Source organism: Gavia stellata, chromosome 7 (assembly GCF_030936135.1).
Source record: "Gavia stellata isolate bGavSte3 chromosome 7, bGavSte3.hap2, whole genome shotgun sequence".
NCBI classification, from domain to species: domain Eukaryota; kingdom Metazoa; phylum Chordata; class Aves; order Gaviiformes; family Gaviidae; genus Gavia; species Gavia stellata.
This window is the reverse complement of record NC_082600.1, coordinates 31,142,743-31,167,803: the sequence shown is the minus strand read 5'-3', so window position 1 is coordinate 31,167,803 and position 25,061 is coordinate 31,142,743. Positions and strand designations below refer to the sequence as shown.

Below are 25,061 nucleotides of genomic sequence, written 5' to 3'. Positions count from 1 at the left end.
GAGAAAATTATTGTTGTTCTCTTATATTTTAAAAGAAAAATTAAAATCTTAGCACATAACTGATGATGGGAGAGGTCATATAAGGTCAGATTCTAATCTTTAATACATGACACCCATCACCATGTTTCTCAAATAAACTAAAATTGTGGCTATTCATGCATGAACAATCACAATTTTTCAGATAGAGAACCATGTGCACAGAGCTGCTTAAATTATGTCTGCTCTTGTCCCTTAAATTTACAGTTTGGTTTTTTTTTTAACAAAACTCCTTGCTGTTTTTGTTAGAACACACTTAGAAATCAAATACAGAATCACAGAACTGAAATAATACCTAGCTCATTCAAGCAGTGGAGAATAAGGATGGTAGTTGACTTCTCAGAAACCCAGCACGCTGTCACACCATCTAAGCTCTGTCAAGCCTAGAATAAAGGGTGTTTCTAAAATATGTTAGCTAATACTTTTTTTGCTTACACATCTGCCACAGGGTTCAACTTGCCTTGTTGATATATAAAAGTATAGCTCTTGTTCTACACTAGAATTTTAAAATGTGTAAGCAAACTTGTCTAAATTTGTTATTTTAAAACTTAGATGTAGTTGGTGGAAAAGGGAAGCTTCCTTTTCACAACTGGCGAGGAAATTACTAAGAACCAAACAGCCCTTCCAGAAAAAAGAAAATTACTCGTAGAATTGTGCATGTGTGAGCTTATAAAGTTCTTCCTAAGGGAAGGCACAGAATATGTAAGACTTGTCTACTTACGGAAAGGGCTGGCTATATAGCTAAAGGATGTGAAGGTTTAATGGTCAGAGTTCTCTTCTAGTGAAGCTTGAGGCAGTCCCCAAGGAGAAATAAACAGTGCTGATAAAATGATTTTTCTCTTGGTATAACATTGTCTACGTTAGTGTTTCTGTCAGCTTAGTTGTTTAAATTGTGGCTTTTTAAAAACACTCTTCTTTGACAGAACTTTGTTATGTGTTGTACAAATGGAGTATTGCTGTACTCGCGTGTTAGCCTAAGTGGCGGGGGCTAGTCTAACAGAAAGAGAGCAGACAGACCAGAGCAATTGGGAGTGATCTAAGATCCTCTACAACAAGCTAATAATTTCTTAGTTTAATCAACAGTGAGGACTTACCAGGCCCTTCTGGAGATAATTGAGCGTCTTGGGAGTATTTTCCTCCTCCATCAAGCTGTGGAGGTAGATTGGCTGACTAGGGCTTCATTTCTCATATGAGAGAGTCTCTAGACAGTAAAGGCTAGTAAAGGAAAATCAGGAACATTGCTAAAATCGTGGAATAGTGAAAACAGTAGGGAAGAAAGTAGAATAGGGACAACGAATGAGCAATCAGTGAAACCAGGTGGAATTGATCTTGCTCAGATGTAGAGGAACCTCCTAGGGATCATGAGAAGGAACCAGCAGCAAAACAGGTGTTTGAAAGAGGCATCCTGAAACTTGTGGGTAAGAGGGCTAGAAATACAGCAAGAGATATAGAACATAATTAATTGCAGTGGAGTCATTCTTCCACCAAATGAGTTATTTAAATGCCTAGTGAACTCTCCATCAACACTGGAGGGAAAAGGTAAGTAGAGAAAACCCAGAGATGTATGGGACAGTTGGTGGTTATCTTGTGAGGACTTCCCACTAGAAACTTTTGGGTATATCACAGCCTTGATGGCACAGTGGATTTGTTAATACCTTGCTAGAACAGACAGGCTAACTGTGACCATCAGGCACCAAACTCCCACCCGTCTCAAGATCGATGAAGCAGCTCAAGCAAGTACAAAATACATTTGCTGTACAGGTGTGTCCATTCACCTTCTAAAAGCTAGGGAGTCTTGTTGGGGTAGACATTTCAGGGAGGAGACATGCTGGAGGCTGAGGAGAGCAGTAGGTGTTGTCTCTCATCTTCTTGTCTTGGGAATGAGGTGGTAAAAAAAAAAAAGAATTGTGGAGGAGAGATGATACACCTCTAAGGTTCAGCAGGGATAATGTATTCAAGACAGCAGAGAAGTCATGAAAGAATAAAGATTTTATTTCCCCTTCTTCCCCTTCTCCATTATTAAAGAGGTAAGTGAGCCCTCATGGCAGAAAGTATAAAGAGGATGACGGCTTTTGGAAAAAAGTCCAAATTCCGGGGAACACGTTATGGTCAGTTAGTTCCTTAGTGTTTTCTTGCCACATATTGTTATGGAAAACATTTGGAATCTATTAAGGAACAATACTTTAAGTTCACCCTCTTGTTCTGTAAAAATCAAGTGGAGTATACTGGGAAAACAGGGGAAAATGAAAGGGAGCAAACCTGGTATATCATATATAGCTTGGAGTGTTGGATCCCCAGATCGCACAGACTTTTGCAGGTGTGCACAAACTTACATGTAGTGTGGTGAGGAATTTATGACTTGGGTAGGAGAAGAGCCAAACTTCTCCTGGAGCAAGGAAACCAGGACCTGTGGCTGGAAAACCTGCTTAATGTCATCCTATCCAACTTGCCGTAAAGACCAGTGTATGATACAAATCCTGCATACTTCTTGAAGGAGGTTCTGTTACTGTCTAGTTCACAATTAACAATGTGAAATGTATTCATCCCTCTTGCAAGATTTCATGTGCTCATATATACTGGTGAAGGATTTTGAGGGCAGTGAACTTCACACAGATCTATAAGGGGAGAGAAAAAGCCCAGTCAGGTGGAAAGCAGGGGCACAAGGCATAAGCAGTCTGATGTAACAAAGGAAAGTAAGTCTCGTTAAAAGTCCCTTTTCAGTTAAATTAGAAATGTTACAGACCTTACTGTGGTATTATCCAGAAAGACAGGTGGAATTTGTATTCAGAAAGACTTTTTTTTGTAGAACTCTCTGAAAGGGTGATGTGCGAGTAGAGTAAAAATGTACAACCTTTTAAAGCTTGCAAGAAATAGTTGGAGAAAAATTGAAGTAGTGGTAGCTAATAATGTTTGCTGGTGCTTAGCTGTCTCTCCAGGGTGTGATATCTTTAAAAGAAAACCAAACCCTGAAGAAGGCTGTATGATATGACTTATCATCAAGGCTTCCTTTGAATCATCACAGTAACATGTGGTACGTGTGGGTTCGAATCCTTCATTCAGGGTGTAGATAGTACAGTGCATCATCAGACCCTCATTTATGCTTCACTCTGCTGAAGAAAATGCTGAGTGGTAGGATAGTCTGTTTAAAGAATGTTACTATATTGCGTTTGAATTGCACTGTTCTACTTAACCATGTTTTCTGGGCAGGATGTCTTTTTTGATGTACATAATGGCACCTGAGTGATGTACCTTGGGGCTAGCAGGGTTTCCCAGCTGAGGCTCCCTCAGAGGACAGCTTGGCTTTTGCAACTGCTGATATATAGGATTAACAGGAAATTTCCCATGAGCACTAAGGATTTTTTTTTGAGGTATTAGATTCAGGAAGCGTCCAGTTCACTTACGCATCTCCTCCATTTCATGTTGCAATTTATGGATCAACTTTTATCATCTCATGAAGTCCCCTTTCGGGGCTGAGACTTCATTGCAGCTTGGCAGGAGTTGCCAATACATGCAAAGAAGAATCTTACGGTAGAATTGCCCAGAGGAGGACAGAGTGGGGAAGGCTCTGGGCCTCTTGCAACAATGAGGAATCTCTCTGGGTGACATGTAGCCTTCATCTGAAGTGGAAGCTCATTTAAAGCTGTGTTTATCATCATGCTTTTAGTGCCTTCTGAGTTGACCACAGTAAAATACAGACATCGGAGGACAGCTCCAGGCATGCACTGAAGGTTGAAGTTGTGTCAAAGTAACAAGCAATTTCCATGGAAATTAAAGCTATTTAAAAATCTGATTGAACTGGAAGATGGACTGTGGTTGAGCAAAGAGAGTGCTAATGAGAACAAAAGCTATCACCTATCATTATTTTCATGCAGATGGTAGCTAAGTCTAGTATTTGTCCTTGTGATTAGTCACTGTTTGATTAGTTGCTCATTGCTCATGGTTGGTAGTTTCCTTTAGCAATGAATAAAGTATAAGCCCCTAACAGCTCAGTTGAGCAGATTGAAATACCTTATCCTTCTTTACAGCATTCGATATTCCAGACAGTCGGCCTTGCATAGATTCTCCCTTGGATTGCTGGGCTGGATAAAGCATCTTAATAGTCTTGGAGTCTTTTAATCACACATAGAAGTTAGAAACAATGTCAGCACCAGGATTTACACTCTGTGGTGTACTTGGCCTGCAAGTGATTGGATCAGTATGCATTTTCTGAGTTGCTCGTCTGAAGTTATTTGTATGCAGTGGTTTGGGTGAAGGCGAATGTGATATCAGCTCCTACCTGTTTTGACTTTGTTGATGGGTAAATTGTATTCTGTATTTGTGTGGCCATTGCACTACGCACTGGAAGCCACTGTCATGAGCTGTTTGCAGGCTAAGCTCTGGACTTCAGTGAAAGGCAAACTAGCAGGTCAAGCCAAGCCATTCCAATCCATGAGAACAGGGCAGAGTCAGCTATGACCTGTATGGTCAGTTTGCAGTAATCTTAGCAATGATGCATATTTCCCTCATGGGTAAGATTTTTTAGGGAGAATGAAATGCCATAACTGAAAGGCTCACATTTCTCTAGGATTAGCATAGGGCTTAATTAGATGAGCTAATAAAAAGACTTGCAGTTTAAATCTGCCCCATGTCTATTATCCCATGACAGAGTAATGAATCAGGATGTTCTGATTATTTAGGCTAAGTAGGACTTTTCCTGATGAACTTCATTACAAGTTCTCTGTTTCCTACTCCACGGTCTATGCTGTCATTAGTCACTTCATCATCTACCGTGCCCTCTCAGACTCTTTTCTGGCAGTGTTTGTACCAGTGTTTTGGGAGGTGGAGAGTCTCTCATGTGGCCATTATCCAGCTCTTTCGACTCTCTGCCTCTGCCCTCCCCAGTGCTGCTTTCAGACCCCATCTAGGCAGTGTTTGTAATGAACAAGTCTGGTCTGTTTTTAGGGCATTCTGTCTTCCTGTGCACTTCTCCTTCATCCTCTCAAAGCAGGGAGGGTGTTTGGCTTCCAGCTAACGGTTATGTTGCTGTTAAATATAAAGTTGTCCATCTGCAAAATGCTTTCAGAAAGACAGTCTATAAACCATTTCTTTAGAGCTTCCAAACCATAAAGGGAAAAACTGATCTGTAAAGTTCACTTTTACCCCAATAAAATGAAAATGGTTGTGAGTGATGAATAAGAACTCATCCTTTACTTTTTCTCCTCTGGCTTTCCATCCAAAAAGGAGATAAAAAACCCTATCCATTTTCAGTTGCAACCTATCTTCTTTTGCTTAGTAATGATGGACTAAACAGCTGAACTGAGCTGTGCTCTCTGTCTACAGATGCCACATTGAAAAGATCATGAGTAGGAGAAAACATTCAATAAATATAAGGTTGTTTTTATGTAACAAAAGGAGTATTGACAGTGAGATTCCATTAGACCTTTCAAGTATGTTGATGTATTTGGTTGATACACAGGTCCTCACAACCAAATGATTTGTTCAAAGATAGGAAACTAAGGCTCGAAACAGTTGATTTTGTCAAAGACACGTTACTGGTAGAGTTCTGTAAGGACATGTATGAGATTCTGTTCAACATATAAAGTAGTGGTCTAGGAAAACAAAAAAAGGATGCTTAGCAAGTAAGACCAATTGCTGATAATACTAGGGTTAGGTAATGCTAGCTACTAGCATGCTGGCAACAAAGAGTTGCACCAGGAACCTCCTGTTACGAAGTGAAAGATCAGCTACTTGGCAAATGAGAGTCAGTGTACCTTGTGAAATTGTTGCCCAGATACTCATTAACAGTGTTTTGGGGGAAAAAGAATCTAGTTTATTGGGATTTTGACATAGGGTAACACTTACACAACCCATCAAGTCTCCCAAGCAGGTTATCTGGTTGCTGTCTGGATGGTTATGGAAGTTTGTATTCCAAGGACCCTTGTCAATGGTGTCTTTGACTGGATCAAATGAGACTCCCTGAACTGCTGTTTAGCTCAGTTTTAACAATGCAGCTGGTCCATGGTGCTATATGACTACTACAGCATATGCATGATCTGTTGCTGCTAATTATCTTGATTTACGTACAAAACTTATTCTATCTTAACTGTACAAAACCACTGTCCTATGTTACTATTTCTGCACCTGCAGGAACAATTTCTATGGTGTATTTATAAATCTGTGTACAATTTGGTCAACTCTGAAGCAGGAACAGCCTGGGCAGTGTCTAGAAGGGGACACATTTTCCATGCAGGTTGTTAATTGACTAATTAAAACACATTAATTGATCTATGTAAAGTGGGAGCTGCCTGTGGGACTCTTCAAGATAGTCCAAAATTCCCACATGGAGCACTCCTACACCAATTAGTGATACACTTAACTGCAAAGGCAGCTTGACTGCAGTCAGTCACCTTATTTCAAGTTGGTCCATTATCTTATCTATGCAGGTGGCTAGCTGGGGAGTAGCTAGACCACCCAGGGAATTAATAGCTAAGTGTGGTGGGTGTTGCACACGGGCACAGCTCTGCTACCCAACTGCACTGCAATTATACCCATAGGAGAAGTTTGAATTTCATGCTTGTGACTTAAGTTCTGTAGTTCTTGCCACAAAGTCACACATATGGAAGAAAACAATTCTAGTTTGGTGTCTGCATTCCTTATGAACTCAGAAGATTACATGACTCTAGTTTTAAGGTGATGTGAGCACTGACACTATGAGGTACGGAGGCTGGGAGTGCCGGAAAAGAAAACCCTACAAGCCAGGAGCAAACCCTAGAAGAGAGGAGACATGTTAGGGGTGCCTGGCCCTGCAAAAGGCTGCCACCTGGTTCAGACCAGTGACAGTTGGTGCTAGTGGCCCAAGTGAGACGCATACCTTCTCTTCCTGCCCCTCAAGCTCTGGCCTCAGGCATTTGCCAGCTTGTTTGCTATTTTGAAGGCTCATCAGCGATACAAGGTCTAACTTGATGTTAGAGCCATCTAAGAGTGCTGCAGGAGGCAGGAGAGATCAGTGTGGTAGGGAATATTCTGGTGATTTTTTCTAGTAAAACAGGGAAGGTTGTCAACGTGGACTCCATATGCAGACTTATTTGAGAAGGTGGAGAAATAGCTTGTTTACAATCTAACAGAGTAGAAGCAAGCAGGGGAGTTTTCTGTTGTAGTAGGCAAACACAGAACATGAACAACCTGGTCTAGTGCAAGGTGTCCCTTGCCCATGGCAGGGGGATTGGAACGAGATGATCTTTAAGGTCCTTTCCAACTCAACCCATTCTGTGATGCACCAGCTAGAAATCGAAGCATGAAAAATTCCAATTATAGATAAGGTGTACATTTTTTAAAATGGAAGTAATCAGCCTCTGGAACAATGTACAAGAGCTATATATACACACACGCAAAGATACTATTTTAGTTGAAAATCTTCATATCAAGATTGGAGACCTTTTTAAAAAGCATGTTACATTTTGCCTACAAGTTGTTGAGCTTGGTACAGGAATTACTTTGTTTCAATTTGTGGTTTGTTCTGTGTTGGACCTTAGGCAGTGTTTCTATACATGTCTCTTGACATTACATTTATGAATACTTGATGTTAGACTGATCATGGTCCTAGCTGTGTCATGTTTTTAGAAATGTTAAAAGAAGTATACTTATTTGGGTCACTCCCAATAGTCTTACAGTTCTGTACTCTTCTGCCCTCCAACTCAGAGCATCTGACCAAATGCCACAGGTGGTATAAGAGAGAGATTTTGCTGTATGGATTCTGGTGTTGCAGAATTAGTTCTTTCTGACACCCACTTCAGTCTCTTGGAAAGATGTCTTTTGTAGAAAATACTTTAATTTTTAATGTCTGTATGGGAAATTCTGTAGGGTAGTCTAGTCCGTAATGAATTAATTATCTCAATTTTTTTTTTTTAATGTCATTGCTTTCTCTGATTTTCTACCTCAATCCTGTGCGCTGTGCATCTCAATTTTCAGTATGAGGGAAGTTTATAACTAATAGTACCTGTGGGACTAAAGAGTCTCCTTCCTTCTCAACACCTCTCCTCCAGAAGAATATTGATTCTGTTTGCTATTTAAGACAGATTGTTCAGTCAAGTTCTATTCTCAGAATAATACTAAAGTTAAATTTTATCTGCCCCCCCCCCCCCCATTTTAAACAATGCTTGTACTTATTTTATGGATTCATGCATTGTTTTTCCTGAACATAAAACTGGCTAAATCAAACCCATTTATTGTAACATTTTTCTTTTTCTTTGAATGTTTGTGAAAGAACATATACCTAACAATATGTACAATATTCCTTTTTATAGAAAATGAAAGATGCTAAATATATGTTTCTGTTTTTACAGGCTAAAGCCTATCTAAAGATAGCTATGGAAATAGTAAGACGACTGCCAGTACCTCCTGCTTGAAGTGTTTATCACGGAAGCTTACCAAAAAAGTGATCTTTTGGTGCGACCAATGCAGAAGAGTCCTGCTACCTAGTTATGTGGATGCCATATTTTAGTTCTAAGAACTTTTTTAGGAGTTAATTTACCAGAATTTAAATTATGATTGTGATATTTACTGTTTTTCAAATCATTATTTGGTCATGTCCAAATGGATTGAAGTATGCAAAAGATGTTAGACAATATTTAACTGCTGGATTGTAACATCATCAGGCAAGAAGGGTTGAAGTACATCTTTTGCATGTGTCCTGTTTTTAAGGTCAAAAATGAAAACCAGCCTCTCCAGCCAAGCAGAATGATGAGAGGGATGCCAAGGCATAAGTCCTGCTTAAAAAATGACATTTGCAATACTCTAATTTCTGTCAATTTTGGTTCAGCTTTTTACTTGGTTAACTACCAAGCTGACCTTAAGTTCTGCACAATTTTAAGAAACAAATTCAGTTATATGACTGCAATACTTTTGTGTGTTCATCTTAAAAGAAAATTAAAAAAATTACACGTATACTATGAAGAGTTCTTGTGATGGATTATGAGCAAATGCATTCATTATTGGATAATGTTCGATCATGAGGCAATTCACAGTTTAGTGGAGAATGGATTACATGACCCTGAGGCTTATTTCTTGACTGCTTTGCATTGTAATGGACCCAGACAGAAGACTAGGTAACCAAGGTCTTCACTGAAAAGCAGATGTTGTGCCTGAGCTCAGTTTGCTGGGGATGCAAATGATCAAGATAAATTAAATTTATGATTGCATATTCCTATTACAGTGCAGCAACTTGGAATATGAATATAAAGATACATTTTTGAAGTAAAGAAAAATTTGGTCTTCAAACTGTGTGGCCTTCTGGTTTGTTTTTTCATTGCCTTATATTTCTGTGATCTTTATTTTTGTGTTGGTGCATGGAAGTGGAAGAATGTGCCTTCAGGGAGTGAGTTTCCATTCACAATTAGATGTTTGAGTTGACATTTAGGCTTTTTCATTTGCACAGTCAAGTATGGGTATCTTAAACATAAATCTTAAACATACTGGGAATTTAACCATACTAGGGAGTTCTGCTGTTGACCTCTGTGATACCAAGATTTTCCCTGTAGTCCAAATAATTATTTGTAATTTTGGATGTAGTTGTTTTTTCTTATTGAAGTGATACAACATAAAAAGTTGGTATACATTTACATTAAGAATACTTAAGTAATACGTACCCAGAATTTACATGGGAAAGCTAGACACAAATTATGGGTTGAATTTCAAGTTTAGGTGATTTTGTAAACATATAAATTATATAGTCCAGAACTGATGATTTTTTTGCTTCAAATCAATCTCTGAACCTCCTTGCCCACACCCTCCTCCATGAGATCTCATATCAGTGTTCAGCTTTTTCAGTAGCATATTATCCCAGGCCTGTAGAATTGACACAAATATTCACTTCCTTTCAGTTGTCTAATATAGTTTACAAAAATAAAAGCTGGCTTAGTGTCCTGCCCTTTCATATTTTATTGATAACTTCTTGGGGGTTTTTAATTGACTTTTATCTCTACACATATTACTTGTTCACTTCTGCTTTACATATTGTAATTGTTGATATGTATGTCTATAAGTAATCCTGTGGTTGTTTTGGCATAGTATAATCACAAATTTCCATGGAAAAACTGGGATTTCTGACTGGTTTTTAGCAAAAGACTGAATACTTTCTGAACTTTGGTATTTGTTATTTTCGTTCTGTTAAAACGAATGTCCTTTTATTTTTACCCCTTTTCACATTTTTTTCCTTTTAATTAAGTACTGTGGTTTTGCTCTATCGAATCTTTCACCTGCAGAACTATTTTGAATGCCTTTATCAAGAAACTGGTTATAATGATTAAGTATAGTTTCTAAGCCAATCGGAAGATTAATATTTAATTAACATTTTTGTGGAAGGATTGCACAGTGTAGTAGGTGAAACCTGATTTATTGATTAAAAATTGTCAGTCACTTAAAAAAAAATAAATATATATATATAAAAAATTGTACCAAGTAGGTAGGACTTTTCTGCATTTAAGGATAGCAGTGGTCAAACCAAATTTAAAATGAGAACTTACTTGCTTTACTTTCCTCATTCTCATCTGCCTTCTCCTGCAAAGGAAATGAAGGGCACTGACGCAGTGTTATTGCTACTTAAAGTTATAGAGGCACATACTCCTATTTTTTTTATTATACAGTACATTGTTAAATACATATTAATGAATTCTAGTCAATGTACTAGATTTGAAATTGTAGTTCATAAAATCACTGATATAAGTTACTGGATTCGGGGGGTGGTGGTTGGATCAGTCGGAGGTTGAGCAGGAGACACTGGCATTTAGCAATAGTTTATAAATATAGATTATAGACTTGACACACAGTGTTGTTTGCTCTTTTCAACTCCAATATTTTACTTTCACCTCTGTGATATTTCCTAGTGTACTGGTACGTTTTTTCTAAAAATGCTAATCCTAACAATAGGACCTGGTTTTCCTAAGCCGTATGGGTGGACGCTCTTTGCTCAGTAGCAGTGGAGACTTACTGCAAAATTACTGTGATCGTGAGTTGCCAGCACAGAATTATTGAAGTCTGTAGCACTGTAAGCTGCAGTTACACACTGCAAAATCCCACAGAGGAGGGGAAAGAAAGAGGAAGGTTGGGGAGGCACAGGGCCGAGCAGGCAGGAGTGGGGACAGAGGCGAATGTCAGTCCTAGGTTACCTCCCATGTAGGTTAAGAGCAAGATTTCCCAGGTCGCCTTGCATCCCCGACAGAGTTACTTCTTTTCCTATTCATGACATGGCCCTTTGTATAGTGACAACAGTTGTTGTGTTTGCAGATAATTCCTGTTGTTTCTTGGGTGAGGAGCATATGGGCTGTGTCTTAACACAGTGCATTTCCTGGCTTTCACAAGTTTCGGTTTTAATGAAACTCAGAGTATAAAATGGTGTCAGTGAAGTATTTTGCTATAAAATTTCTGCTGTGATGTTCAGGTTGTTGTGAACTGTTGAGCCACCGACACTATGGTTTGTGCATTCCTTCAAATGTTAAATTTCTCACAATAACCACAACAAAATTTTTAATTGTTACGTGAAGTGATGAGAGGAAAGTAGTTTGCAAATCATGTTTTCTCTCCTAATTAAATTTGAGTTTAAACTACAACCCATTTTAGTTGCTCTGACTGGTGATCATGGTGATGAAATAACATTAATGCAGAGAAAAAATGGTAGAGGCAGCTCATCTTCAGTCTATTAACAAAAACCCCCTGTAATGCTGACCTTGCTTCCAATGAGTTAGACTCACTTGGATCCAGTGCAGCAGGTGAAACCCCCCTGTATCTTTCCCCTGGTAAGTACATGGTTTTCACCTGGACCTACTCAAACTTCCTGTTGGATTTTCCCCGCTTGTGATGCGGTTAGTGCTGATTAGAGCAGGCTTTGATCCGAGGCAGGTGCTGCATGCTGGTTTGTTGGTAAACTTTGTGCAGGCTGTTATTGGGCCCCTAATGTAAAAGGCTGCAATCAAGGGGGGGAAAAAAAGGGAGTGAAGAAGGGGTGAATCTCATGCCAGTGGGGCTATCTCCAGGTTCCCAGAGACCCTGCTGTAATAATATTTGGCTTGCAGGTGCAAGAATATATGTGGGAGAATAACAGCAGGAGAGCAACAAGAAAGGAGAAAACCCTTCTGTTGCTTAGGTGCAAGATTAAAGAGCTGTGAGAGGCTCTGCGGGCTACAGAACTGATCTGCAAAGGCTAAGGCAGTGAAGATGCTGTGCGAGAATATAAAGGGGATTTCGGTACTTACCCCAGCTGCGCAAAGCTTCAGTCAGAGCACCCCCAACCCTGAGAGTGGCATGTGAGCTCCGTACCCAAGTCGCAGGCACTGCTCCCGTCCTTCCAGATATCATTGGTGGGGGTAGGATCTCCATGCTCACTTTTCCACAAGGTTTGCTGTATTTGCCCAAGGTGGAAGAAACTTGTTCTATGCCTGGCTTTAGCTGAGAAGATTCAAATCTGTAGCTCCTAAACTTAGGAGAGGTCCTTAGCCACCTGGCTTAATCTTTGCTAAGGACTGTCAAGGAGCATTCATCACTTCTGATGAAGCTGCATCACTTGTGGGAGAAGCAAGGAACATCATCCTGATCGCAGCTAACTATATTTTAGCCTGATGGCTTGGGCTGGACTTCGATCCTTGCTCCCAGCTTTATTGATGATTTTTACCTAATGAGTCTGTGAATAAAATAATCCATTCTTAGGTTAACGTCTGGCATTGTAGCTGCTTACAGACTTGAGAAAAGGCTGGGAGGTTCTGCTTTTGGATTTTGATACCCGCGTGTCATTTTAGTTTCTCATGGCCGCATCTGGGCCTATATTGTTGTCATTTTTATTTAACAGGAATGTTTCCTAGCAGAGATGGTTAGGGGGAAAGGCTCCTGCTTAAGGATGCTTGACAATAAGATGAATCTAAATTGCTGATTTAATTTCAGAATTGACTTACAATGGCAGGAGTTATAATGATGATTATATTTTATTTTGGCAGCATATCAACCAAGGCACTGGTATGTCAGCCACATATCACAAAAACACAGCAAAAGAAAAAATTCATTCCAAAAGTAGTTTTCAGCCTAAATTTAAGACTTATCTTTTTTTGCGGGTTCTGTTTTACATTATAAAGATACTAAATCCGAAGAAAAGGTATATTCAAAGGTCTGTATTTTTCCATTATCTTCACGTATTCGCAGAGGCTTTTTTTTTTTTTCCAGCAAGAAGAGGATAGGCACAGCTTGCCATTCCTTATGCACCTATTCCTCTCAGTTTCTCAGTTTGAATGAGTCTGGATCTGAATACCTACTTGAATCAATGCAAATAAATGACTTCTCCTAGGGAGTACGTGAGTCTTCGAACAAGCTAGTGGGGGGGAAGAACATCTGTTGTCCTTTAACATCGTTTCAAGGGTTTACAGATTTATTTGAAGTGTTTTCGCTCATACCACTGGGATTTTCTAAAACTTGTGTTATTTCCTGTGGTCCAGAGGTTTTGTCTTTTCTATGAGAGAAACCAGGAGACTCCCCACACTTGCCTCCCCCACGTATGCTTCCTGTTACTATACAAGGTCGATTCTAAGAATACAAACTTCTGGTTACTTTTTCTGAAAAGTTTTAGCTTATTTATAATGACTTTCTAATGGTACTTAGGAGTACTTTCTCCTTTTTACTTTCAGTGATTTTTATTTTTTTTTCCCAATTAATACTGAAGAAATACTATAATGTCTTTTCAAAGCCCAGTTTGGCTGCATATTTGGGAGAAATAAACAGGGTATAGCCAAGCAGAATATATAAACAGAATATAGCCAAGCCCATATTCTGTAGATTTAATTTTGTAGTGTTCGTCCAGCATGTAAATGTTGCAAATATTTTTACTTCTCGTGAAGGGAAACTGTTAAAATGAACAAAAGTTTAGGAGCCTGAACACTTTCCGGCTCTGCAGTAAGCATTTTGAGGGTGGCGTGAGATGTGTTTGTAGGCTGGTCAGACAGGCCAGGATAAGTTTACATGTTGTTTTATCTGCTGAATCAGGAAGTTTCTACATGTCTCTTTTTAGAGGAGGAATTTCCATATAAACAGGCTTTTGTCTGTGATACCTTGAGGCCTCTAATTAATTACATTTCAGATGGAGTCAGGGAGGTTTGGGTTCACACTCCTCACTTCCTCCTGCAGGATAATAGGACCCAATGGCTATTTTGGAGAGTTACTTTTTAAAACAAGTGTTAAAAGGCTGGGAAAATGTGCCTCGTAAGCATCTAGGCTTTGAAAACTTAGTCTAATAAACCCACATTTATTCGTGAGTGCCAGCACTACTGGCATCTCTTTTGTAATGCCTTAATATCCTAAGCTTTTAGAAAGCCTGTGAATTTGTTGCTTGTTTGCACTTTTTTATAAATGCGTGTTTTAGAAATGCATTTCTCATTAACACAGACACTGCTACTTCACTTTTGGCTTAATTTCTCTACAGTGGAAGTAAAACTCTTTTTGTAAAGCAGTTTTCCTTGACTATTGGTAACGCATTTAGAAAGTTATTCCTCTAGAGAAAGAAATGACAGGGCTGTTTGATGCTGAATGCCTTCTTCCCTGTTGGGTTAATATAGGAAATTGTAATCGCTGTCTCGGTGAATGTTGCTGGTTTTGTTACCCTGATGGGAAATATATCTTCACTAATACAAAAGGAAACTGCTGATAAAATGCCTTTTAATTATTAAGAGCTTGTAGCTCATGAACATTGAAAACAGTACACGCTAGAGTAATTTATTTAAAATATTCCTATTTTTACACTTCTTAAGTACAGTTTTTAAGAAAGTAGTAATAAAGACATTTGGACAAACTCTCTGCTGTTGAAATGGATTGCCTTCCACTGGCTGAAAAGGTCTGCTATTTTCACAGAGAATATGACTCAGACAAGTTAAGTATTGTTACTCACCATAGTGCCTGTGTACAGAATCCTGTGTATGAATCTGCAGTTGCAGGTGACAGGAGGGAAGAGCAATGACGTACCAGTATTTGCCTGGAATAACCTCATGCCAGGAAGCAATAGGAATTTGTTTGGCACAGCAAAAATACAAGCACAATTACATTTTTAGTGAAAGGAGATGGGTCAGGGCAAAGCAGGGGATGTCTTATTAGTTTGAAAATGTGACTGGCATACAAAAGGAAATAAAACATTTATACTGTCAGAAATAAAATTGGGAATGTATCTGTCCCACTTCTGTCGGAAATGTGCAGTAAGGGAATATGTGACCTGGGGTGCCCAGCACCCCGGGGACGTGTTCATGCTGGTGCTTCAGAGATGCGGTGGGACAGAATCATGAGATCTCTGCAGATGATCAGGAGTCCTCATTTATGACACAGTTTCCGCATGTTAGGGAAGCTACTGAAAAATACATTTACAAGTGAGCAGTTGAAAACAGTTGCCACAGAACATTACTTGAGAAACGGGATGTCTCAGTTCTTGGTCAGTCTGTTTGACATCAGATAACGTGCCATCCCGGGATGGTTGTTTATCAAAGTTGGCATTTTAGCTACCTTTACCCCAGGAGCTGAAGTTGAATACAATAGTAAGATATATAATCACTGCAAAGTACTTTTCCTCACACTTGGGTGATACTAATAACCAAGGAGTCATTCTGAATACCTTACTGAATTACTGTACCAGAGCTTAACATACAGTAACCTGAAGTTTCATCCTATTCCAGTAAATTTTTTCTGTATTAAGTGTTTCATGTTTCCTTTTCCAGCACTTTACTACTGTCGATCGGTCAGATAAAAAGATTTAGGTACAGGGACTCCTAGAGGGAATTTCATGCTTTGAAGTGAGATTATATATATTTTTTTCAAAACAAAGTGATGAACAATGGGGTGGTTCTTTATTTTCTGTTTAGTTTTCAGGAGCTACAGTCACCATAAGATAAGATCCCAATTGGACATCGTTTTGGATGGCCTGATGGAATTCTTCTATCCAGGAGCCAATCATATCTTGAGAATACAAACACGCAACCAATATGAAGCTCTGGGTTTTTTGTATATGAAGGTCTTTATTAACCTTATCTTCATAGGCATGGGAACAATAACGAACTGTGGCAGATATAATGCAAAGGACATTTGAAAAGCACGTGAGTTAATTGTCATGGTTAAGGATAATGAAAAAGTGTCTGTTGAACTCAGATTTCGGATGCAGCATGTGCATGCACTGGAGGAGCCAGCAGCATTCAAACAGTGCCACAAAAGTTTTCGCCTCCTAGGTGAACTCCAAACTCATTCTATGATTTGCTATTGAGAAAAGTCACACCCTAAAATGTGTCAGGTTTGAACCTTTAGACTCTACGTTTGCCTGTCCCTAACACGGGAGGTGACTCATCGAAGTGTTTACTCTTCGCATTGCGATCTGCTCTCCCCAGGAAAACAGGGATCTGTTTACTCTGTAATGTATCAGTGCTTCTTATCAGACTGTACAATATCCCTGCCGGGGCTGGCACTGGTCAATATTTGTTAGTAGCTGGTATTCTGTTTGTAGGACAGTTGCTGTGTGTAATACTTGGGTACCAAGTTCTTGCACCTGGCTGCACCTAGCAGTTGTTACGGACTGTGATTGTTGCTTTGATTTACTTTCCATTTGAGTAATGCTGCGTTATTTGTAGGCAATGTGTGGCCCTGTAATTCTGAAGTGTTACCATTCACAAGATAAAATCCTGCACCAAGAGTGACCCTTTAGCAATGACACCTTAGCCTTGTAACTCCATCGCTTTGGGGAGAGCTCTGTATGGACACTGGGAGAGTGTGGCAATGGCAGAGCTGTCCACTCTTCTCTTTGCCATGAAGGATTTATTAGGGCCTGTTGGGACACAGGGATAACTGAGGGTCAGTAAAATGGTATGAGGAAACAGCCTTCCGTGTTACGTTTGAACATGAAAATAGTAAGGAAGGAAACTTGGAGGAAAGCTGGAACCCCTCTACTGTTTCTCTGGCCTTTTCACAAAGAAGACCCCTCTTTTGCAGCATTGTAAATTAACAGTTTTAAGTCGTATGGCTTTGATAGACTGTATTTTTACTGTTTGTATTATTGTAACCATAAAAAGATAAGTGAGCTTTCTGCGCACATTTCATCCATACCTATGTTGCATACTATTCTTCAATTAGGTTGAATATGTCCTGATATTTTTTGTCATCCTACTCTGGTTGCCTGTTAACACACTGATCAGTGGTGATTTTAGTTATATTACTTACTGCATCACTTTGTAAAATAGACAATTATTTTCTCCTGTATATGTTGTAAAAATGCCCTATTGCGGTTTCATGCATGCAGTACCTCTCTTGCTTTCCATTGGGACTCAACTGCAAAAATAGGAGAAATACACAATTGGTTTCTTTTTAACTAATTATTGTAAGTTTTGAAAATACCTTTACTTATTCTAATGTGCATTAGCAATACCTACAGCAAAATGCAAAGACATTTCTACCTAATATGCTTTTATTGTTCTCCAGGTTCTTTTGAGAGTGTGTTATTCATAATCTTTGGAAAGAACTGTTTTCTTTTCAAGAAGTGGCAGTGTTTCACAGAATCACAGAATCACTAAGGTTGGAAAAGACCTGTAAGATCAAGTCCAACCATCAACTAACACCACTATGTCCACTAAACCATGTCCCACAATGCCTCATCCACACGTTCCTTTAATATGTTCAACTAAGAAACAAAACTTGGGAAACTGTTTATGATACAGTTTTATAGTTTATGATGGGGTATATGAAATGCATAGTTCCTATAACCTGTGCTCTCTAGCTTGGTGCCACTAAAATATAAAATAATAAAGCCTGGCATTCATGGAGAAGTGGTCAACATAAAATGCAAAGAGGATGATTTGTTGTTTGCATTGTAGCATAGAGAAGGTAAGAAGTTGCCTGCATCTCAAAGCCAAGCTCTAAGATTAGCTATCTCTGCAAATTAGAAATATTATGACTTCTAATCCCTAGTTGTAAATAGGAATTCATTTCACTCCTGTGATGTGTTGTGGAGATCCAGATCACTGTCTTTCTGTAGGAGGCCAGTTCCTGCTTGACAAGGCTGGCAGCAGTGAAGTTCCCTAGCAATGAATGCCTTACTCTTCAAGAGGATTATTACGTTTTGATTAAGATCAATTTATTGGCATTACTGTACACGAACAATTTGATTCAACCCTTGAAATTGCTGAATGTTGACCTCCAGGGATTTTGTCCTATGAGACATCTGAGACTTTATTTTGGCAGGTGGTCCAAAAATCATTGACTGACCTCCAATCTGAGGCACACAGCTCTGCTTATGCATGGGAGAGACATGCGTTGCAGAAGTTGCACTGATTCATCATCTCTCCCAGGAAACCTCTGCCTGGCTCACTTCAAGCCTTGCTTCCCCTAAGGGAGTTTTGAGCATTTGTGCTCTTTTAACGAGCTACATTGGAAGATACTCTCGTGAAGCAGTGATTCCACAAGAGCAGAAATTCTGTCAAAGCTAATTCATCCTGGAGCTTGTATTAACTGCTCATTACCAGTGTTTGTCATTATGTTTTCTTCAGCTGTTGTTTTGGTGTAAGCAATGTCAAGTGATCTGACAACAGCAGAAAATCACACTGCTTTCAGAGGGTTAGATGTAGTTTAAGTGTATTTCTAGCAGTTAGCTATCATCTGCAGTCTAGCATCTCTTTCTGGGGGACACCCGTTCTCAAACCGATCCAGATTTCAGCTTAACTGCGCTATTTGCTGTGGTACTGATGCTGTTGTTTCGGTTGTGCGGTGCTGTTGGCTTGCCTGGCTCCATGCAAAGCAAGCGTGGCGTAGGGCTCCTCTGCCTTGGGCCCCCAGCAGCGTGCTGGCTCATCGCAGTTTGGTGCAGTGATTCTGCTAGTCATGCTAAAGGGACACTCATATGGACTGCAGAACATTGTGTAAATGTTGGTGTTTGTAATATACACTCTGGACCAAGCCCCTTCCTTGCGTTACAGGGGCTCAAAACCCCAGCTCCCTCTGGCAAGGGGAAAAGCTGCCCCCTTAATTCACTGTGAGGGCTATAAAAGGGAGGTGCTTTTCCTAACACTTCTCAGTATGAGAAATATTCCCAACCAAGTGACCCCTTGGGAGACAGAGTAGGCTGTGAGAACGGGCAACCAGCCCTGAGGCTCCGTGGCAGGCTGAGCAAGGCTCATCTCCCAGAGCCCACCATGAGGGCACAGCCCATCCCTGCCGCTTCCTAATGGATTTCACCCTTTAATTCTCTGTAGGTTTTAAATCAAATCCAGGCATTACAGGTGCCTTTTCCATCCTGCCCAGCACTGCCTGCCTGTTCTTTGGGAGTGGTGAGAGAGGTGTGTGTCAGGTGCGATCTGCCCGGGTGCCACGCCAATGGGAGGGGAAGGCGGTGACAGTTTGCAGCAAGGGATGAAAGTCTGCACACAAAGGTGAGTACGGGGACTGCATGGAAATTCAGGCAATAGAGATGCACACGGGTCTGTGTGTGTTTGCAAACTAACTGCAGAAAAATGTCCCATAGAAGTGTGGTTTTCACTAGGAGGCAAGGAAGAGGGAGAGCAGAAGGGGTAAAGAGATGTGGTTGCGTAGGGAAGCTCTCACGTGTAACTAAGGCAAAAATTCTCCAATTTAGAAATTTGACCTAGGTCCTCTCTTCCAAAGAGAAACATCACTTTTTTTTCTCACGACTGTGAGAATCGCCCTTTCTGCTGGAACTTCCCAAAACAAGGGGATGTTTCTTCTCATAATTTTAATCTTGCTATTCTGTTTGGGGATGAAACAACAGCCTTTACTGATCTAAAAGAAAGTAAGTGGCTTGGGGGCAGGTTTTTTACCCCTAAGGTTTATTCTGCATTGCAAAGAGCTTACAGATCAGAAGTATGTTCAGCTGTTGTGTCATGTAGAGTCACCTTTTCAACATCAGAGTATAGTCACGGTGCTAAACTCTTCAGCAGCTCTGCACAAACAGTTTTGCGGTAGGATGACTGCTAGTGCCTAGTCCTGTGCTCTGTCAACAAGGTTGTTTCTTTAAGCGGCTGTAAAAGAATGAAACAACACATAGCTGTTTATCTTGTGATTACCTAACTATCTTTGATAGGAATAGGATTAAAAATTCAGATTATATTTGTTAGAAAATTGCTGAACTCTTTCTTTGCAACTAACCACAAAAAACATGTAAACTGTATCCGCAGAGAGACAGATACAAGAAAAATGAACACTTTTTTTCATAAAAAATTTTCCGCTCCAAAAGTCAGTGACTTTCTTTTCATTGACTTTTCTTTTGTCTTTCATTATTTTAAAAAAGAACCAAGCCTCGCTGGTGCTTACCTTTTTCTGCTTTCTTTAAATGACTCAGTTATTCAACAGAGAACATTGAGCTAGGTCTTACGTGTAAGTTCTAAATAGCAGGAGGTTTTGGAGCCAGCAGCAACATTTGGGTGAAGACTTGCAGAATGCAGCAATCCAAGCAGTATGGTCATTTGAAGTAGATTCCATTAATCTAGTTCTTTACCAGAAAATACCTGTTTTTCTTGGCTTTCTTCATGACAAATACCAAGAAACTTATGTTCCTTGATAATCTCATATTTAACACCTACCCAAACAATATGTTAAAAGAAGCTTTTTTCCAGATGTTTATTTATTCTTCTAAAATATGTATACATTTTTCTTTACCTTTTCAGACCAGAATTGGTAATATTAAGGCTTTGGTTTTCAAAATGGAATGAATTGCAGATTATTTTGTAAGGATTTTTATTCCAAATGTATTATGTTGTATACCGGGTCATTGTTAAAATTGTTTCTGCAGTTTCTATTATGCGCGTGAATTTGAAAGGCTTTGACAAAAATAAATAGGTGTGCAATTGCTTCAGATCTTTTGCTAAATATATAATGATGGGATATATACCACATATAATTGCTTCTAAATCCAACTAATTGATTGTGACTATGTTTTTGTAATGTTCTCTTCTAAAAGCATACAATTTATATTTCAGGATATGCTGCAATTTACATTTATAACAATATTATTTTGACCCAGCTTATGCTAATACTGGATTTCAAAAAAGAAAAAGGAGCAATTCTCCACCCCCATTTTAAAGCACAGTTGGTGTGGCTGGGTAAACTACCACAGTACATACTTTTGAGATTTGCCTTGCAACCTCTAGGTTTCTTTGTCTAGTTTTGAGACGGCTTGATCAGATGCCCCTGGAGTCTTCCCTGAGATCTACAAAACAAATAGATTTGTCACAAATGTTAACAGCAGAGGCAAGGAAACTTGGTAGATGTGTCATCTGACAAATCTGCTCTGTTATATTGCTAAAATAAAACACAAGGAGATGGCATAGATCACAGCTCTGATTAGGTAGCTGTCACCAGGATGAGGAAAATTGGGCTTTAGCCCAATTTTGTAATGTTAAAAAAATAGACAAAGGGAATGGAATTATCTCAGTCTCTGATACAATTGCCTTAAATACAGTTTGTGCAAAGATATAATTTTCATTTGCATCCTGAATACTTGATGCCTGCATACCTAGAAGGTATAATCTTTCTACAGAAAATACCCATGTACTCAAATCTGGCATACAAAAGAATCCCTGCTCCAGGGAACAAGCAGGTCTGAACTAACTGAATGCCTATGAAGAGATGTAAACCTGTCTCTAGGAAGGGATGCAAACTGCACTACCAAAACTATTCGGAAGCTTTTTCAGTCCAGATTCCTCTGTGCCTATAATTTCAGCATACATACAACAATAAGGCATTTGTATAGCTACTTTCATATAAGGACACAATACTTGGTACATTTATTTATGTATTGTGCCTAATAGTACTCTACCTAAAACCTGTATGCTTTCGTATTTACTTTGCCTATAGACCTGGCTGTAAACATTCATGCTACGTGCCTGCACTTCGGCATTGCTGGTGTCACTGCCTGTGCCCGCATGCAGTGGAAGTTCCTGCTGCCCCTCACACTCCTTTTTGGTAACCCTGAGTTTGTTTTGGGGAACAAAATGTGCTTCCGAAAGAGCTGTAATATAAGACATACCTTCTTCAGCTCTTACACTAAAATAACCAAATGAAGGCCCTACCTCAACATTTTTAAGAATTTGTTTTTCCTTTTCCTTTAGATGGGAGCAATTTGCTTTCTCCTCACCACCATAACTCTTTCTGTTATGCCAGAGACAGTAAAAGAAGAAAAAAGATTGTGATTTAATATTCCTTTCACAGAACAATTAAAATACTTTTTCTATTAAAATGGTATTATTTATATCGATTCAGCTGTCTAGGTATGACTCATGTAAGGATGGAAATGCATTTTTATAGAGTAGGGGGCTGCCAAGCAATTGGTTTGGAAAATGGTGAGTGGAAATCACTTCTGAAGAGGAAAGGTCATCTTGAGTGTGTATGAACAAATACTGCCAGATATTCTTTAAGAACAATAGGTAACTATCCATCGCTTCTATTTCAAAATTGCTTGGCATGGCCTAATTCTAGTATTTTCCCCATACAAACAGCCATCTAAAAATGCTTCTGCTTCTGCTTGTTAGCATAAACACCTTCAACACATTGAAAGTGACTTCTACATCTGGTTACCTTGTAATTTATTAATAAGCACATGCTGTTTAATAAATGATTATTTTTTGTAAAAAGCATTAAGAATTTATGTTTGAGATTTTTTTTTCTTTTTAGAGAAGTGAGAAAATATATTTTGGAGTTTGATTTTTTTTAATCCTCTTTTTATCTGCTGTAGATATCTATATTTTCTATCAAGATACCAGGTAGTGCACAAAAGGGGAAACTGCAAAGGTCAAGGAAAACATCCTTTCAATACAATGAGACAGTGAAATGCTGAACAGGGAACCCCGCCCTGGAAGGTCACCGTTGACTGTGAATAATTTAAAGAAGCAAAACCAGTACTCGGTTTTGCTTTATGATTTTGCATTAGAATGATGCCCTTAGCCTGCGACAGTCCAGTCATCCAGATTTTTTCTGATGGCTGTTACTGATTTTTTTTCTTTTTCCATACTGAGATGTGGTGAGTTAAAGCTTACGTTTTTACCACTTGGATTTGTGTTTCAAGGTTACTTCCTTGTGGCTTGGAGCTTTGACAAGCTAGTTATAACCTCTCTGTTTCCAGTATGCTTTTATGCATGATACACCTCCTTATATGCATGGCATACCTACTAAAGAAATTATAATTATCAGGCTGGAACAGTCTGTATATGGCCTGGCAGGGCATCTGGACATTTGCTGAGTATTGATTTTTCTGCACAATGTGAATTAATGGAAAATTTCAAATCCTGAAGTCTCTGCTCTGACCTACTGCTTTAAACAGCATTGCAGAGGGAGCATTATCAAAATAGGGACCTGAGTGCTTGATGAAGGAGCAGACCGTGTGGGTGCTTGGTGTATTTGCACAAGTTGGGACAGTTAAAGCTAAGCAAGAAATGACAAAGGGCAGGGAAGTGCAAAACACTGTTTTTTCCGACTTGAAACCAGATGACTTCAGACACCAAAAGGTTTCTCTCCTGTGGCAGCTTTCAAACAGCCCTTGCAGACTTCAGCTGCCACCAGCTGATGCTATAAAGAGAGAATTCCATTATTGCTGGCCTTTTCTGCCTTTATTTCCAGGGGAGAAAGAGGTTGGAGTGCTAAAATAAAGTCAGTATAAGGTCTCCAAAAAATTAATATTTTAAAACACGTGTTTTATATTTCTTGATGTGACCTCCAGTTCTAGGCAAACAAAAGTAAAGGTGAGAACAGTAAGTCAAGAGCTAATATTGACTCAGAGCCATGCCCAGTTCAGTACTGCCAAAACTGAATTTGCAAACCATCAGGCTGCATGAAACTCATGATCTGCTCAGGGAGAACTAAAAAACCAACCAACAAAACCTTTTTATTTGCCTATGGTTTTTGAGACTCTAGAGACTGTATTCACAGGTTTCTGCAACTGTGGAGACTAGAACCTTACTATTTTGTGTTAATGGAAGTCAACATAATAAAATTCCAGAGCTGCAGTATACAGGGGAAAAAATTAGGAGTATTTTAATGAAATTGTGAAAGTTGGCAAAATTTCAGGTTGTGGAGATACAGGGCAAAACCCCATTGCTGTTGAATTATTGCTTAGATGATACTGACAGAAAGGATTAGCTTTCTGTAGCCCTATTTTAGTGCAGCTGCTGTGGCCATTGGATGAATAAGGTTGTAAATAGGGCCGATCAATGAAAGAGGAAATCCTGTGGCAGCAAACAGACAGTGGCTGCAATGTGGCAAACTGTAACTATTAAGTGAATGCAGACTTCAGACAGAATGACTCTTCGAAGGAGCTCACCTATCTCCTGAATTAGATGGACCAGAGTGAAAAAATGTGGGACTGCGGTGGACACAAACATCCTCATCCCCTCTGACATCAGTCAAACACAGAAAATTGCCCTCCTGGAATACCACCCCTTACTGCAAGCTGTGTATTGACTCTCGCAGGAGGCCCAAACCTGCCCTGGCGTGTGCGGGTGCTGCAGCAGTAGCAGGCAGGGGCAGGATGCTCGACGGGTGGTTGTTCTCGGCGCTGCGTCTAACTTCCTACGGACACTCAAATGAAACGGCTAGTGAGGACTCTGTGCAATAGCGCAATTGCTCTGATTTCTGCTCTTTTGTACCAAGTGGATCACTACATATAACATGGAGACTGAAATAAGCATAAGGCACCAGGTCAGCTGGTTGGGAACCTTCTGGAAAAATAGTGTTTCATCGTTAAGTGGTGACTGAATAAAACCAAGTCTTCACATGCTAATTTCCATTTCTCTTCCTTCCCTCTCTCTAGCTCCTGTCCTCCCCTCCTTCCTACCTTCTTATTTCTCTTGTTCCTCCAGTTACCGGTGCTGCAATCTTCCCGTGCCTATAGCAGCTCTTAGTCCAAGTTCTGCTTCTTGCTAGACTGGCATCGGGTGTTCAGAGATCTGGGAAGTAAAACCTACCCTGAGACCTAGGAGTTACTTTACATGGCTTACACACAACCTCTATGTCTACCTTTTTTTCTTTTTTTTGTCCATGTAATTAACGTATTT

The 25,061-nt window shown here is 39.5% G+C and overlaps 1 protein-coding gene across 1 annotated transcript in view; it reads left to right on the top strand.

The window, feature by feature from the left end:
- NUBPL (NUBP iron-sulfur cluster assembly factor, mitochondrial) overlaps nt 1–9,283 on the top strand; it is an 87,587-nt gene extending 78,304 nt beyond the window's left edge. The window contains exon 11 of the mRNA XM_059819657.1: nt 8,358–9,283. Within this exon, the coding sequence (XP_059675640.1) occupies nt 8,358–8,420 (63 nt within the window). The 3' untranslated portion in view covers nt 8,421–9,283. The remainder of the gene's footprint in view (nt 1–8,357) is intronic.
- The last annotated feature ends 15,778 nt before the right edge of the window (nt 9,284–25,061 follow it).